Source organism: Coffea arabica, chromosome 5e (genome assembly GCF_036785885.1).
Source record: "Coffea arabica cultivar ET-39 chromosome 5e, Coffea Arabica ET-39 HiFi, whole genome shotgun sequence".
Taxonomy (NCBI): Eukaryota; Viridiplantae; Streptophyta; class Magnoliopsida; order Gentianales; family Rubiaceae; genus Coffea; species Coffea arabica.
The window spans coordinates 43,788,974-43,806,472 of NC_092318.1; the positions used below are offsets into that span (position 1 = coordinate 43,788,974).

Consider the following 17,499-nt stretch of genomic DNA (forward strand, 5'->3'; position numbering starts at 1 on the left):
CTCCTTCCCTCCCCTCTCCCCCTCTTCTCAAATCCCCCTCCCCTCCCTGGCCACCCTCCCCTTGGCGCCGCGCCACCAGATCCCCCTCCCCTCTCTAGCCATCCTCCCCTCGACGCCGCGCGACCAGATTGGGCAAAAGGGGAGAGAAAAGCAAAAAAAAAAAATTGAAAAAACTTCCACTGCCGGTTCTCTAGCTTCGGGAGGGAGAGGGGGAGGGTGAAGGGGAGTAGAGGGAGAGAGGGGAGCAGAGAGGGAGAAGAGGGGAAGAGAAAAAGAAAAAAAAAATTTGGGCGTGTAGGCTGCTGGTTCTTCAACGAGGCAGAGGTGGCGGGGGAGGGAAGAGGGAGGGAGAAGAAGAAGAAGAAGAAGAAGAGGAGGAGGAGGAGGAGGAGGAGGAGAAGGAGGAGGAGGAAAGAAAAGAAAAAAGAAAGAAAGAAAGAGAAAAAGAAAGAAAAGAAAAAAAAATTGGTAGAACCATGGCTGCTGGGGAGGCAGAGGTAATGGGGAAGGGGGACGGGAAAGAAAGAAGAAGAGAGGAAAGAAAAAAAAAGTTTTTCATCTTAAAAATTTTTTTCAAAAACTTTTACAGTGTACTACAGTAAAGTTTTAAACAAACTTTCAAAAAACTCGGGTTCCAAACAGGGCTTCTCGAAAAGGGCTTCATACGCAAATACATAAACAAAACAAACACGCTATTCCATCTGGGACGGTTGGTCCGCCATGGAAGGACAGTCTATCAATTACTCGTGTGAGCCATCAAAGAGTACAAGTGTGAGCCATTACAGAGTTGTGAGGTCAACCTTGAAAAAATTCATAAAGCAAACAAGAAAAGTTTTGAAAATTATAAGTTGGTCATGCATTTACACCCCTTCAAATTTCTTGGATTTCCTTTCTCCTTTATATAGTCCCCCTAATTTTCAAAGTAATTGCATTTATTACCTCCTTTGAACGTGAATTCATTCAAAATGATATTATATGTTGTTTAAATCAAATAAAGAATTCTAAAACTTAGTAAGAATGGTTGAATAATCTTCATTTGAATTCATCTATCACGAATTATAATTGTCTAGTACACAGAAATATTAATCGCATCGCTGTTTCAAAATTATCATCATCCCTGAATTTTTTTTGTAGATTTGAACATATTGGCACGACCTTTGTATCAGTTATCGTGGTTCGCTATACAATTGTCTAGTACATCAGAAAATTTTTGCCTTAGATGGTAATGTAATGTATATTAAAGTAATTGTCCCTAACCTTTGGATCTTGATTTCACCGTTGCCTCTGTGAAGAATATACTATATATACACATATATTGTATAACAAAAATATGTATTTATTATAGAAGTACACATAATATTTGTGCTGTGAGTGCTGCGAGAAATGTGATAGAAACATCACCTAGTGCAATTGCAATATGAGACTCTTAGAGGCACCTGGTGAAGATCGATCTACCTTGTGTCAAATTTTGTTCACAAAATGTACAATTACCATAACTGTTGATGGGTCAAATTTGGCCAAGAAAACAAAAACTTAATTAAGAAATTGCACAGTTTGTTTGTGAAGAACTATTTAAAAATCTATATGCTGTCCAATAGTGGAACCACTGCCCCAAAACTGCCGGGTGACAATGTGAAATCTGAAGGCACTATGCACCCAGAAGACGCATAAAGAAGGCCAAATGAAGCAACAAAATGATACTAGTCATGAGGTTAGTACCAATATCTCATAGAATTGCTCAAGTACAAAAGTGAATGAGAAAACACAGGGCGAGCACTTGAACCTTATTTTGTTTTTTTTTTCTTTTTCTGTTTTTTGGTCAGGCTGCACATGAAATTAGGGTAAGAATGATAATTATCTTTATATTGACGTGTCCTGATGTCGTTATATGTTACCTAAAATCTGAACCAGAACGAAATTTTCTGGACTTTCCGTTGATTTTTTTAGCCCACACCGGCATTGGGCGTTCGAAATCCTCCTTAAACAGCATTGAATTTGAGTGTAGCGTGGGAGGCTGATATGAATTTTTGCTGCATAGCAAGTTTGGAAGTATATTTATACTTTTACTTTTTCTAAGAAGGAATATCTTGGAAACATTAGAAAATAAAAGACTGTCTATACCAGATAAGCATCAGCATTAAATTACCAAAACTTTGCAGTTTTTGTACTGAAATCTAGAATCCCTTCACAAGGCAATTGGGAAAAAAAAAAAAAAAAGAAGAAGCAGAAATATAACCAATAATATTTTGGAAAAAACTGCTTTCAAGTTCAAGATGATTTTAAATTTAAAAAGCAGAAAGACAATGACATTCTTAGTGGAATGTTTACTAGTTTTCCTATTTTTTTAGTAGCTTTTGGAGTTAAAATGGACTAAAATTATTCAGATTGTCCTTATTGTCCCCCTTCTAAGAAAGGAAAAGGAAAAATTTTAGCAAGAGACGAGTCATTAAGCAGTTATCATTTTGGCATCCATTTTGTTATTTTCCACATTAATCCTTATAGCAAGCAAATTTGAAATTCTACCATATACCATACATCTAATCTACCATATATATACATATACTAACAATCATTACCCTCCATTCCATTTATATATTTTTTCTATTTAATCTTACCTACGTACCCCTTTTTTGTTTATTTATTTTCCCTAATTAATCTTACATTTTCAAAAATATGATATTTGAAATATATCTTAACAAGTATCCTAACCCCAAAAACAAAAAAGAAAGAAAAACAAAAGTTTAAGGGCAAAATATCCCAATGGCTCTCAAACCATTACGAATTTAACTTTTGACCCTCCAACGATTAATTGATAAGTTTTAGTCTTCCAACTAATTAAAACATATAATCATAAACCTTCCATCAACTTGAGTTGTTATATCTTATAGAAATAGCACAATATGCACAATAGTAGCTCTTAAACTATTATAAAATTCAACTTTTGGCCCTCCGACTATTAAATAATAAATTTTACCCCTCTAACTAATTAAAAGGTATAATTCTAACCCTTTGGTCAACTTAAGTCATTATGTTGAACAATACATCACTGCAAGTGCAACAGGTGCATAATTGAGGGACGTTTTCGTCTTCATAGAAAATGTGCTAGGGTAAAATTGTTTTATCCCCATTTGAATAATAAACTAATTTACCAAATCTCCAATTGCTGAACTTGAGCACAATCAATGAAAACCAAAACCCTAAACAAAGAATTTTCGGCAAGGATAGGCAACTTGAAGAAATTAAGTTGCTTTCGTTTGGAATTTAACTAATTTTTCGGTGTTGTTCCAAATTTACTGGGTTCATGTGCTTCTCTTAATGGCATAAATTCAGCGTACAATTCATTTTTTGGGAATATTCCAATAGGTTTTGGTTCCTTCTCAAGCTTGAATTGTCTAAATCTTTCAAATAACCAATTCTTAGCTTTATATCACTACATCAAACCTTCTTGATTTGTCAAACAATAGGTTAGTTGGGTACATCCCAGATTCTTTATCAATAGATGTTTCTATTTGATATAATGACTCAAGTTGATGAAAGAGCTAGGATTATACATTTTAATTAGTTTGAGAATTAAAACTTATCAATTAATAATTGGAGGATCAAAAGTTAAATATTGTAATAGTTTGAGAGCCATTGGGGCATTTTGCCTATCTTGTGCATCCGGTAGTTCTGTTAGACATGATGATGCAAGTTGATGGAAGAGTTAAAATTATATGCTTTAATTCGTTTGAGGGCTAACATTTATTAGTTAATAATTAGAAGACAAAAAGTTAAATTTTATAATAGTTTGAGGGCTAGCGGGACATTTTGCCCATAGTTTAATGATTATGTAGTTTCCATTTTGGCAACTATTTTGTCAATTTCAACATTAATACTCATAAAATGCAAATTTGAAATTCTATGGCCTTAGAGCCTTCCAGAATTTTGCCTACCAGACCAATTAGTGTACTGCTGTTATAACAATACGGCCAAAAGTAGAAGCATCTCAATTGCTTGAAGTACTTCTGCACTGATTGCACTCCTATCTCCAGCACAGGAACTAGTCAACCAATCTTCCACTTATGGGCTCTTCAGGAGATAGTAGTTACAAGACGCTTCCACAAAATGAGAAAAAACCAGTTTTAACACACACACAGTCTCAGGTGAGAAAGGAAGCTAGTGATGAGCTAGAAAGGATATTGAGTAACACAGAGGTACCATTTATCAAGCGGGTGGTACCAGCAACATGGATAGAGATCAAGCTTCTTGTTCACTTGGCTGCTCCTGCAGTCGTTGTTTACATGATAAACTACCTCATGTCTATGCTCACACAAATCTTTTCTGGCCATCTTGGAAATCTTGAATATGCAGCTGCTTCCCTTGGTAACAATGGTGTTCAAACTTTTGCCTATGGTCTCATGGTACTCTTGATCTTTCCTCAATTTATATATTTATTTGTTAACAATTAAAAAGATTTATTTTATGGTACAATCCAATTTCTTCTTCTTCTTCTTCTTCTTCTTCTTCTTTGGGACATGAACTCCTAAGAGTTTATCAGAAAAGAAGAACAAACATACATAAAGGAAGGAAAAATGCCAAAGGGTACTCCCAAATTGTATTTTACTTATTTATGTACTTGTTTGCATTTAATGTTTATGGTGGTGGGAAATTTTCAAGGACCTTGTTCTTTAAAACAATGCATCCATAAAGAAATTTTTATCGGTGTATACCTGCTTTTTGGTCCAAGAAACCAAAAATCCAGAAATAGTATTCTAGCTTTCCCTTGATGAATTTGTTGGTTCTTTGGCCTTTCTGGTACACCAACTTTTTTCTTTTTCCTTTTACCCCTGGAATTTGAATGGTCTTTATTTGGTAATTTGTCTGATTTTTTTTTTTTTCATTTCTCTGATGTTTCCTTCTTGAAGTCCAATTGTAGTTATAGAAATTGTACAATCCGTAACATTTCTTTGTTTGTAAAACCTTACATAGTTCATTTTGAGACAGAGAAAGTAGAAATTTTCCAGATTATAATTCAAGTTTTGATGATCTGATCCTCATTTTTTTTTTTGGGGGTACCAAACAGCTGGGAATGGGAAGTGCTGTTGAAACACTATGTGGACAAGCATATGGAGCACATAGGTATGGCATGCTAGGCATATATCTTCAAAGATCAGCCATCCTCCTAACTCTAACTGGAGTGTCACTTACAATCATATACATATTTTCTAAGCCTATTCTCTTATTACTTGGTGAAGCACCAGACGTTGCATCAGAAGCAGCAATATTCATCTATGGCTTAATCCCTCAAATATTTGCCTATGCTGCCAACTTCCCTAAACAAAAATTTCTCCAAGCACAGAGTATTGTAGCCCCAAGTGCCTATATCTCTTTTGGAACACTAGCTTTTCATGTCTTATTCAGTTGGCTAGCAACATATAAGCTTGGCCTTGGCTTGTTGGGGTCATCATTAGTCCTTAGTGTGTCCTGGTGGATTGTGGTTGTGGGGCAATTTATATACATAGTGAAGAGTGAAAGATGCAAGAAAACATGGGCTGGATTTAACATGGATGCGTTTCATGGACTTTGGAGTTTCTTTAGACTGTCTGTTACTTCAGCTGTGATGCTTTGCTTAGAGACTTGGTACATTCAAATTCTGGTTTTGCTGGCTGGATTGCTGGATCATCCTGAATTGGCTCTTGATTCACTCTCCGTATGGTAAGTACATAAATTCCATTAATTAAAAAAAAAGGTAGCATCTTAAAATTGTGGTTCAAATTGGGCGTTTATCATTGGTCCATTTGCACGGTTATTTTTGGAATACTACTATAAATATTGAGTATGTTTTTTATACACTATGAGTGTACAATTTTTTCTTTAGTAAGTTTACATAATGTCACATAACATGAATTCAAATTTGAAATTCAAATCATGCATATGTGATGTACATCCATGACTGTTAGTATAAAAAAAATCACTACATTGTTAGTATATAAAAAGTTAAACCATAAATATCTCACTGTAATACTTCTTTAAAATGTACATATAAGATAAAAATTAACAGAAAAAGGCGGTTCAAAAACCATTCAAAATTCCTTGAAAACATGCTATTATGTGCTTGACTAAGTTTAGTCTCACTCTATTATGCCACTCTTATTACATCTAGCTAGGTGCCCAAATTTGATCCCTCAACTTTACCATCCTACTCCTGTCCCTTGCCCAACTACTTTGTTTTTATATCATTATTGCGTTTTTGTATACTACAAATTTTACTCCTTTACTACAAATTGTGATTTTGTATACTTTATTGTGTGCCAGGTATCAGGTATGGTAGTAAAGGAATTTCAATCAAAATGGTTTTCAGCATTTAAAAATTGACAAAGTTTTTTTACTCCCTATATTTCTAACGGGATGAAGCTTCTAGATTGAGAAGAGAAGTACAAAGTTAGCAATTTACATATTGATATACGTGGCAACACCTTTAAATTTCAAATAGGATAATTTGTTGACCAGTCTATAGGTGATCTTCCTATTAAAATGCTTTCTTATTGCTTTTTCCTTTTGTATTGAGGGTATAGATCAATCCTATATGTTCTAAGCTTCTAACATCTTAATTCTTCAATTTTGCCCCCAAAGTTCTGAAAATTTTGGCTAATCTCACCCCTCTTATAGACCATGTAATTAAAACAAAGTAGTATAAAGGTAAAATTGATACAAACATTTAATTTTCTATGGAGCCAATTGAGCAAAAATCAATAATGCTCACCGAATCGATCAGTTTAACTGAAAATATTTAAGGGCTGAATTGAATTAGAAAATGATTTTTAATTAGAGTGCCAACTAGTACAATGAACACTTTTGAAGGACTAAATTGAAAATATCACTTGTTGTAGGGCTTCATTTGCAGGTTAATATGTTGAAAAGGGCTTAATTGAAATGAACTAATTATGTAGAAAAATATTACTATCTAGTCCTAAAAGTTTGTGAAAATCAATTTTGCAGTGTGAGAGTAGGCAATGAGCTTGGAGCAGGACATCCAAAAACTGCAGCATTTTCAGTACTAGTAGTGAATTGCTTGTCAACCATTTGTGCAATAATAGCAGCGATAATAGTGCTTGCGCTCCGCCACGTCATCAGCTACATCTTCACAGAAGGCGAAACCGTGGCTGAAGCAGTCTCCGAGCTCACCCCATACCTCGCGGTTAGCCTCGTTCTCAACGGAATCCAACCTGCCTTATCTGGTAATTGCATTTTGGTCCTTCAAGAAAAAAAATATGTCTTGTGTTCCAATTTGTTTGTGGTGTTTTGAAAATACAAGTTTTTAAAAATAGTGCTTTTGATTGTAATTTTGTGCTTCTCTTTTCAATTTTACCCATATAAATTCAAATTTTGAATTGGAATAGCAACATGCACCTGATTAAAAGAAGGAACTATACTAGAAGAAGAGACTAATAGAAGTTTTGACTTTTTTAACATGACCAATAATTTGAAACATTTAAAAAATTAAAAGTATAACACTTTCAATGGGATGTAGAGAGTATATAGTATCCCAATAATTGACATTTAACTAGTTTGCTAAAGTTCAAGAAATTAAGTGTAGTGGATTGTTATTTATAAAATAAATAAATAAATAAATAAAATACAATTACAAATTTAATTTTTTTATAGCTTCAATGAGAAGGTGAATTTTGCAAATGATTTGTGTTAGCATGAATTTGAAATTAAAAAAGTGATAGAAAAAGATTTACACCATTGCATATCTATACGTCTATATTCATGACATATAATTTTTATTCAATTCAAATTTTAATTTTTCGCGCATGGTGCATCATATACTTAAATTCTTTTTAAGTGCAAAAGAATTTACACTTTCAATGTTATTGAAATTATTACTCAAGTATTCTTTATTTATTGAGTTGATATTTTGTACGAAATGATTTTTGAAGGTGTTGCTGTTGGATGTGGATGGCAAACCTTTGTTGCCTACGTGAATGTTGGATGTTATTATCTTATTGGAATTCCTTTGGGTGCTTTATTTGGATTTTACTTTAAGTACGGTGCTAAGGTAACTTCTAGTCTTTTTGCATCTTTCTTTTAACTGTTTGCAAATTTTATAACCAAAATATTCTTGTTTTAGACCTTAATCTTAATTAACTCCAAGAATTTCTAATGCTTGCAGGGGATATGGATAGGAATTATAAGCGGTGTATTTCTTCAAACCCTGATTTTGTTGTGGACAACTTTTCGTACAGATTGGAACAAAGAGGTATTGGGAAAAAAATTATCCCTCGGCCCTATGGTTTTTTTTTTTTTTGTCATTAATCTCATTTTTGTTACTCTCACAACAAATTTGGTCATTTTTTTTAGATGTTTGTAATTGTGCTTGTTATTGTGTTTCTTCTTTCATTTGTTTTTCTGGATTTCTTATTGAATTAGTGCATTTTGGTTGAATATCTGATGAACCTATTGAACTGAAATGTAGGTGGAAATTGCTCAGAAGAGGTTGGCTACGTGGGACGACCAAAAGCAACCACTCCTAAATGACGACAAGTAAACAGGTGTACTAGTTGGCTTAGCGATTAGCTTAGGGTTGCCCATGATTTATTTATGAGTAGTTTTTTTTATTTTTGTATGTATTTTAGGGTAATAGGAAAAATGTGAAATGATGATATTAGTTAGATGGCAAAACAGTTGAATAAAATCAGTAAGATTTAAAAAAATAATAATAAGTACGTGTATGCAAAATTTGGGTGTCAATGAAAGAAAGTTGTACAACCTTTGGGAAAAGAAAAAAAAATTAAATATATGCAAATAAGGCATACAGAAAAATATAAGGCTACTATATTTATATGTAAAGCAAGAAGAAAGTCCATGCATGGGTCTATAATTTCTATATTTTCTTCTCCTAAGAAATTATGTATCATGCACGCGTCTATATTTATAGGCATATAGATCAAAAAACATGATAATAGTCTATCACATACATAATATTCATATAATTGATTTTATCACATGATAATGAATTTAAGACAGGATGCAAAGTATAATATTAGCAAAAGGGGAAAAACTAAACAAAGGAAATGAATAAGAAACAACAACGTTAGTCTAAGGAAAGGATGGATTGGGTGGTTCAGATAAAGGAAGAATAACTGAATATGTGAGAGATTTCGAGTTCAAATTTTTCCACTCGAAAAAAAATACATTAATGGCTAAAGAGGAAAAGGGCCAGACGAAAACTGAGACAGAGGGCAGAGAAATTAACTCACGAGCAAAGAGGAAAACCAGTAGGAAATAAAATGATAAAATGGGAGCATTAAAAGTACTCAAAACGGTATTTTATGAAGCAGGAGCGAAAACAAAGGGGCCCAAGTTCGTACGAGTTAGAGGAGGACAGCAAGGGTGAAACATTGGTATCCACTGTACTAAAAATCATGTAGTAAATTAGAATCCACTGGACCCAATAGGGAGGAAACTATCATTATTATGATATTGAAAGTAAGAAATAAATAAATGGCGCATAAAAATAGCAAAAATGAATATGCACAAACCAATCATGAAATCATTTATTACATGTTTATTAATATAGGGCAATTGGGAACAAATTTGGTAATAAAAAATTAAACTCAGAGAAGAAAGCGTAAAAATAGTAAATTTGGCTTTCCTTCCTCTTTGTTAATCTGTTGTTGCCTAGTTTTATGTTTTTCATTATTTGAAACCCATCCAACAAAATTGGAGCTGGCTACATCCAATAAAAAAATGTTGTCATTATTATCACGCTATTGAAATTAAGAAATAAATAAATGGTGCATAAAAATAGTAGCACTAAATGTATCGAAGCATCATTATTTTTATTATAATATTGAAATTAAGAAATGAATAAGCAGTGCATAAAAATGGTAGCGCATATGATTATTATCGTGATATTAAAATTAAGAATTAAATAAATGGTGCATATAAACAGTACCTCTAAATCTATTGAAATTCTTATTATTATTATTATGATACTGAAATTAAGAAATGAATAAATGATGCATAAAAATGGTAGCATTAAATGTGAACAAAGAGGATTAACGAAGTGTCCAATCAGGGAATCTTTTATTTTTCTTGTTACTAATATAGACAAATTAAGAGCAAAATGCAAACTAAAACGTTAAACAGAATATGGCAAGCATAAAAGTACTAAACCTGGCTTTCTCTCCTCTTTCTAGGTTCATTTTTAGGCATCATCGTTCCTTGTTTTTCTTTATTAATTAAAAGGTTTTGTAGCCAATATCAGACTTCTTTTATATTTATTTTATTTATAAGAAGACTCGCTTTGGGGCAAAACCAAAATAAACTGCAGTTGGGAGGGGGCATCAAGAATCAGCCAAAGCCACTAATTAAATAGAACAAAAACAAAAATAGAAAGCAGGCAACAAGAAAATTGTCATGCACAAATTACCCTAAAAATTGGCAGCAAATTACGAAAGAACAGGCAGAACACGTCGGTGGGACGACGGACGACACATATTCATTAGTCTTTTTTTTTTTTTTCTTTTTGGAGCAAGGAAGTTTTCGAGAGTTACTCGAGAGTGGCATTCCTTTATTAACATGAAAATGCATCGGATGCATGTGATGTTTATTTTCCACTTTCATGATAAGGAGAGATTAACACTTTGGTGTTTAATGGACACTCATGGTCCTAAGATTAAGTATAATCATGTAATTTTTGGTTTGTATAGAGTGTATAATATGAAAAAATTAAGGCATTGTTATAATTTAAACACGAAAAATTGTCAATTACTGCCTTATTTGATGCCGGTTTAGATTCTTTAGTTTTCCTATGAAGTTGATGCCTTCCTGTATTCATTTGGCTCATCCTAAGAGTAGACTTTATGAATGGTTGGACCAACTGTATTCATTTGTTTCAAAACTTCGTTTGTCTTTTGTTTTTAATTTATTCCCAATTCATATAGTTGGGATCAAGTCTACGTAGTTAACTTTTATATTTCGAACTTGGGTCCATCTAACCTTAATTCAGTTCAGGTGTTATTTTTTTTTTTTTTAAAGTAGTGTACGAACTACTAAAAAATGCTCATTAGGTTCCTATTAGAAAAATCCTTTGAAATTTTCTGAGATTTCTATGTTTTGAACTTTCCTTGAGGAAAGGTAAATTGGTTTATTTATCAAGCAGGGTTAATTTTCTGAATTCAACTCCACAATTTAGTAAACTCCGGATCTCTCCTCGCGTGAGAGCAACTTTCTCTCTCTAAACTGAGAGCTCTCTCTTCCCCCGTGGAAGTTCAAAATTTGTCCCAAGTTTCAAAAAACCTAATATTCAAAATTGGATCATCCTCAATTGCTTCAAACATTGGGTGAAAGTGTGTGCAAATCATAATCATATATCAAATAATGCCTTCCATTACGGGAAATAAAAGTTCTCCAGGTTAAGATTGACTCAGTTTTTGAGCTCGGAGGGCTTTTTCAGCTCGTCTTAGCTCGGTCTAGATCGTTTGAGTAAGTGTCTTCCATTTCATAGTAGCTGCGGTTACTGCAATGGCTGGAGTTGTAGGTTGAGCTCTATCCTTTTTTCTGAGTCTGGTTCTCTTTCGATCGAGTTTGGTGATCCTTCGTTTAGGAGTTTCTTCGGTTTGATGTTGTGCTGTGCTGTGTTGTGGTTGGGATCCGTGTTAATTTGTTTAAGTTCGTTTTGTTTGATTTCGTTTGGTCTCGTCGCTTTCGTTTTATTTCTGTTTGTGTCTCAGCTCATTTGTATTCTTTTGATTTTGCTGTAGCTTCGCTCGGTTGTTGTTTTCACATCGAGCGAATTTAGTTTCTGTCCAGGTCTCTGTTGTGCAGGTCTGGGTCAGTGGAGGAGTGATTCTGTGGGAACCTGAGTTACGAAGCAAATGGCTGAGGATTTGGAAGAGGTGCTGAGGAAGTTTGTGTTGTCTGAAAAGGAGGCAGGAGGAATACAGATTGATGGTGAGGACGTACTTCAGAGCCTGGATGAGTGTAAGCGAAGTATTATTAGGAAGGTTTTTGGGGATAAGGTGGCTCATATAGCTGGAGTTAGAAGCTTTGTTAGTAATATGTGGATGTTTGCAAAAAATCTGAGGGTGGTGGAAATTGGAATTAATAAGTTTCAGTTTATATTCAATAATATGCATGATAGGGAGAAGGTCTTGGGGGGAGACCATGGATATATGATAATCAGCCTCTAATATTGGTGCCGTGGAGGGAAGGAATAGAAACTAAGGAGGAAATTTTTACTAAAACATGGATATGGATGCAGATTTGGAATTTACCTATGCACTGGATATCTAAGGAGGCAGGGAAGAAGATTGGGAGTATTTGTGGAGCTGTTAAGGAAATTATAGTACCTACTGGGGGGGGAGAGAAGGTAAACATTTAAAGGTGCTTGTAGAAATTGATTTGACTCAACCTCTACTAAGGGGAACAACAGTCAAAATGAATGGAGTAGGGAGATGGATTGATTTTAAATACGAAAAGTGCCCAGACTTCTGCTATTGCTATGGGCGTATGGGGCATAATGAGAGGAATTGTAAGGACAAAGGTCTATACCTAAACAAGGAGACTCAGTATGGAGTATGGCTCAAGGCCAGTGGGCCTAGAAGTCCCCATAAGAGACAATCGACTGCAGAACAGACATCAAAAATGAGGGAGGAGAATAGGTCAGATCAGGATGGAAGTAGGGGACAGGGACAGTACCTGTTGACGTGGGGATCAATGGAAGACAGCCATAGGGCAGGGGGGTGGAGGAGTGGGGTGATGACACAGTAGGAGTTAAGGATGTGTCTGGAGACAAGGAGGGAGAAGTGGGGAGAAAGGACAAAGGGATAGGGGGCATAAAGGTTAGATCAGAACGACAGATAGACAACGGTGGAACTTTAGAGGGGGATGTGGAGGTTGTGAGGGAGGAAGGGGGATTGAGGTAGTTAGGGGCCAGCTTGGAGAAGTAATTATACAGCATGAAAATTGTGAGGAGCAGGATATAATGTGGATTGATGGATGCTTGAAAACTGAGAAACCACAGAAACAGGAAGGACTCCAGGGTAGTACTGAGACTGAGGATAATAATATAGGGGTAAATAGAGGGAAGGAAAATATAAGTGGCAAATATAGAGGGAATAAGGCATGGAAAATGCTGGTGCAGGAGGTGGGAAAGAGAAAGCCACTCACTGATAGCAATGGGATCATTGGAATGGATGTGGATACTGGGAAGAGGAAATATGTGGGCAGGGAGGAAGACTGTGGGGATGATGGTAAGAGGGGAAATAAGAAGTGCAGGAAACTGGAATTGGAGGGTAAGGGGAATGAGCTAGCAAAGGTGGGGGAGCCCAACCTAAATGGGGCCCCACAGTATCCATGAGGGTCCTGGTGTGGAATTGTCAAGGTGCGGGAAGACCCTTGACAGTTTCCCAAATAGAGGAGGTAAATAGACTCCACTTCCCAGAAATTGTGTTTTTAGCTGAGACAAAAAATAAGAGGTGGTATATGAATAAACTGAAGATGAAACTTCAGTTTGATAATGTGTTTGTAGTGGATCCGGTAGGAAGGTCTGGAGGCCTGGCTGTGATGTGGAAAAAAGATGTGCAGGTCAGGAAAATTTTATACACGAACTTTACTATAGAATTATGCATTGAGGACCTAAGTAAAAGGATTTCCTGGTGGCTGATTTGCATATATGCCAGTGCAGATGATGCTACTAGGGAGCAGCAGTGGCAAATTATTGGGAGTAGGAAGGCCTTATGGGGTCATAGATGGTTGATTGCTGGGGATATGAATGACATAGTGAGTAATGGTGAAAAATGGGGAGGGATACAAAGGCCTGAAAGGAGTTTCAAGCAGTTTAGAGACTTTATTAGTACAAATGAGCTGATAGATATTGGATTCGAAGGGAAACCTTGGACTTGGAGTAACAATTGGGACAATGAGGGAGAAGTAAGACAAAATGCTGCCACATACACAATGAGGCTTCTGATCACTGCATGCTCCTACTACATACTGAACCAAGGGAAAGGAAGTGGAAAAGAAGGTTTTGTTTTGATAGGATGTGGCTGCAGTACCAGGAGGTTAATGGGGTGGTGAAGAAGGCTTGGGGAAAGGAGCAGGGGGGTTCGAGGCTATATCAGATTAAAAATAGAATAAGGGAGTGTAGGATGGCTTTATTCAGCTGGAACAGGAGCTTGAAGAGCAATGCTAGGGGGGATATAGATAGGATTAAGAAGGAGATTTAGGAGCTGCGTGAGAGTAATGTAAAGGACAGGAAACAAAAGATCTGCGAGCTAAAGAGAAAGCTAGCTGATGCATATAAGAAAGAGGAATTATTATGGGGACAAAAAGCTAGAATAAACTGGTTGCGAGAAGGGGATAAGAACACTGGTTACTTTCATGCAGTTGTTGCAGGGAGAAGGAAAAGGAATACTATTACAACATTACAGAAGGCTGGGGGGGAGTGGTGTGAGAATGAGGAAGAAGTGGTGGGGGAGATCACTGGCTACTTTGACAGGCTCTTTACCTCTTCCAATCCGGAGGAATTTGCACTAGTCATTCAGGGTATCCCACAGATCATTACTGCTCAAATGAATTCACTACTGACCAGGCCAATAACAGAGACGGAGGTCAAAAAAGCAGTCTTCTCTTTACATCCTAACAAATCTCCAGGTCCTGATGGTATGAGTCCTATCTTTTTTCAAAAGTTTTGGAATATTGTTAATCTAGATTTGATTGCTGCTATATCTAGCTTTTTCCATTCTGGCAATCTGCTCAAAGCTATTAATGAAACAAGCATCACTCTGATCCCAAAAACTGATTCTCCTGTCTTAGTCTCTCAGTTCAGGCCTATTAGTTTGTGTAATGTGGTCTATAGGGTCATTTCTAAAATCCTTGTTAATAGGGTCAAACATTTCTTGCATTGTTGTATTAGTGCTAACCAGTCTGCTTTCATCCCAGGAAGGCATATTTCTGATAATATTATGATTGCACATGAATTCATTCACTGCTTGAACAATAGGAGGGGTGGTACGAATGCTTTTATGGCCATTAAACTAGATATGGCTAAAGCATATGATAGGGTGGAGTGGGGTTTCCTTGAAAAGGTCATGTCTAAAATGGGGTTTTGCTCTACCTGGATCAACTGGATTTTAAAGTGTGTATCATCTGTGACCTATAGTTTCAATATCAATGGGGAGAAAAGGGGTTTTGTTAGGCCTTCTAGAGGAATTAGGCAAGGAGATCCACTGTCCCCTTTTTTGTTCTTATTGGTTTCTGAGGGGCTGTTCAGATTGCTCAACACAGCTATGAGGGAACACAGAATCTCAGGACTAAAAATTGCTGCTGCAAGTCCTGCTCTCTCACACCTTTTGTTTGCAGATGACACTTTAATTTTCTGTAGGGCAACACAGGAGGAAGCAGGTAGAGTGAGGCAATTGGTGGAGATGTATGGGAAAGCATCTGGACAGTGTATTAATATGGGGAAATCTTCTGTATTTTTTAGTAAGAATACTGAGGAGAGTAGTATTGAGGGGATCTTGCAGGAGCTGGGAGGAATGCAACATGCAAGGCAGAGTAGATACTTGGGGCTCCCTATAGTAATTGGGAGGTCTAAGGCACAATTGTTTAACTATATAAGGGACAAGGTGAATAACAGGATAAAGGGATGGAAGGAGAAGCTGCTAAGCCAGGCAGGTAAGGAGGTTTTGCTAAAGGCAGTGGCTATGACAATGCCAAACTATGCTATGAACTGCTGTAGGCTCCCTGTTGGACTATGTAAAGACATTAGCAGGGACATGGCGAAATTCTGGTGGGGGAGTAAGGATGATGAGAAACGAATACACTAGATGGGATGGCAGAAGTTGACTCAGGTCAAGGGGAAGGGTGGACTGGGGTTTAGGGATTTGCAAGAGTTTAACAAAGCTATGTTAGCAAAACAGTTGTGGAGGGTGATAACCAACCCAAACTTGATGGTAAGTAAGGTACTGAGAGGGAAGTATTTTAAGGGAGAGTCAATATGGAGGATGAAGCCTAGAGATTCTGACTCATGGATGTGGAGGAGTGTGATTAGTGCGAGGGAGGTGCTGGAAAGAGGGGCTAGGAAACGAATAGGGGATGGAGGTACTGTTAATATTTGGAGGGATGCATGGCTTTCAGATGGGGGTCATGGTAAAATAACAACTACAAGGCCCCATGGGTGTAAAACTCAGATGGTGAAGGAGTTAATACAAAATGGGGAATGGAATCGAGCACTAGTGGAAGGCATGTTTAATGAGGTAGATTGTAAAAGGATCCTGGCCACACCATTGAGTTTATATGGAGGGAAGGACAGAATCTTTTGGCCGCACAGTAAGAATGGGGAGTACACTGTCAAGACAGGATATGTGGTGGCTAAGGAGTTGCAACAAGTAAGGACAGAAGTAGGAGTGCAGCAGGAGAGAAGTAGTAGAAATGAGCAAGGAACTGAGGTGTGGAAGTTCTTATGGGGTCTTAATATGAAACATAAACTTAAGCATTTTATATGGAAGGGACTGCAAAATATTTTGCCAGTTAATGAGGTGATCAAAAGAAGGGTTGGAAGAGGATCTGAGATGTGTGTTTGCTGTGGGGAACAACCTGAAACTCTGGAATACATGTTTTTCTTTTGTAAACATGCAGAGTTGATATGGAAAGCTTCACCAATTTAGTGGGATGGGCTACTGGAGTTCAGGAAGAGCTTTTGGTTATGGTGGAATAGCTTAATGGAGGCAAAGGCAAGGGATGCGGGGAAGGAACACATTTGTCTCACAGTTGATAGGGTGCATTTTAGTGGGGTATTTTGGGCATTAATGCACGTTTATCTGACTAAATATTTTCATTAATTGGGTGGATTCTACTGATATTTTGTTTTGATGCTAATTGCAGGAATGGACGCTGAAAAGTACTTAAAGTCAAAATTTAGAAGATTTGTCGCTGTGGGGTTCGATTGAGAAGCTGAAGAAACTTAATTATAATAGATATTACTTTATTCTATTTAGAGGGAGTCGGGGGCTAATTTTGGAAAAACAATAACAATTGCCAGAGGAGGACGGAATCTTATCGGCTAGCTTAGGTTTTCTTTTCGGGTTGTTCTTTAAAAAGGGATTGGCCGCTGATAGGGTGTTAATTGTTGGTTATTTTATTGTTAATTTTCCCCTTAATCCTTGCCAAATATTGTTTTAATTATTAATATTTACTTATATTTGGTATTGGACTCAATTTCAGGAAGTGAAACAGAAAACTACAACAATGAGGGACTTTTTGGAGATAATTGGGATTTCAAACAGCTGGGCCCACATGGTGCTACAAAGAGATTGCATTTCCTTTGCTGATTAGGAGATTGGAGTCCTACGGGCAATAGGAAACTAAAAGCAAGGAATTCGGTAGAGCCCCACTTTTGGTTTGATTCTCAATTTCAGCAGGGGACCACAGGGATAAGAAGCTTTAGTCATTGTTGGCTTTAAAAAGGAGACAAACATACAGAGAACTCGGATCAATCAATAGTTTTAG

General features: G+C 36.5%; 1 protein-coding gene across 1 annotated transcript; it reads left to right on the top strand.

Moving 5' to 3' along the window:
* Positions 1-3,973: 3,973 nt before the first annotated feature.
* LOC113743320 (protein DETOXIFICATION 40) lies at positions 3,974-8,710 on the top strand. The gene is made up of 6 exons (XM_027271301.2): positions 3,974-4,400; positions 5,063-5,694; positions 6,979-7,217; positions 7,923-8,041; positions 8,156-8,242; positions 8,459-8,710. The coding sequence occupies exons 1-6, from the start codon at positions 4,062-4,064 to the stop codon at positions 8,528-8,530; spliced, it is 1,488 nt and encodes a 495-aa protein (XP_027127102.2). The 5' UTR covers positions 3,974-4,061; the 3' UTR covers positions 8,531-8,710.
* The last annotated feature ends 8,789 nt before the right edge of the window (positions 8,711-17,499 follow it).

Coding starts and splice junctions, on each gene's coding strand:
- LOC113743320 (XM_027271301.2), top strand. CDS start 4,062: ATGGGCTCTTCAGGAGATAGTAGTTACAAGACGCTTCCACAAAATGAG. Junction 5,695..6,978: donor CTTGATTCACTCTCCGTATG/GTAAGTACATAA, acceptor TCAATTTTGCAG/TGTGAGAGTAGGCAATGAGC. Junction 7,218..7,922: donor AATCCAACCTGCCTTATCTG/GTAATTGCATTT, acceptor TGATTTTTGAAG/GTGTTGCTGTTGGATGTGGA.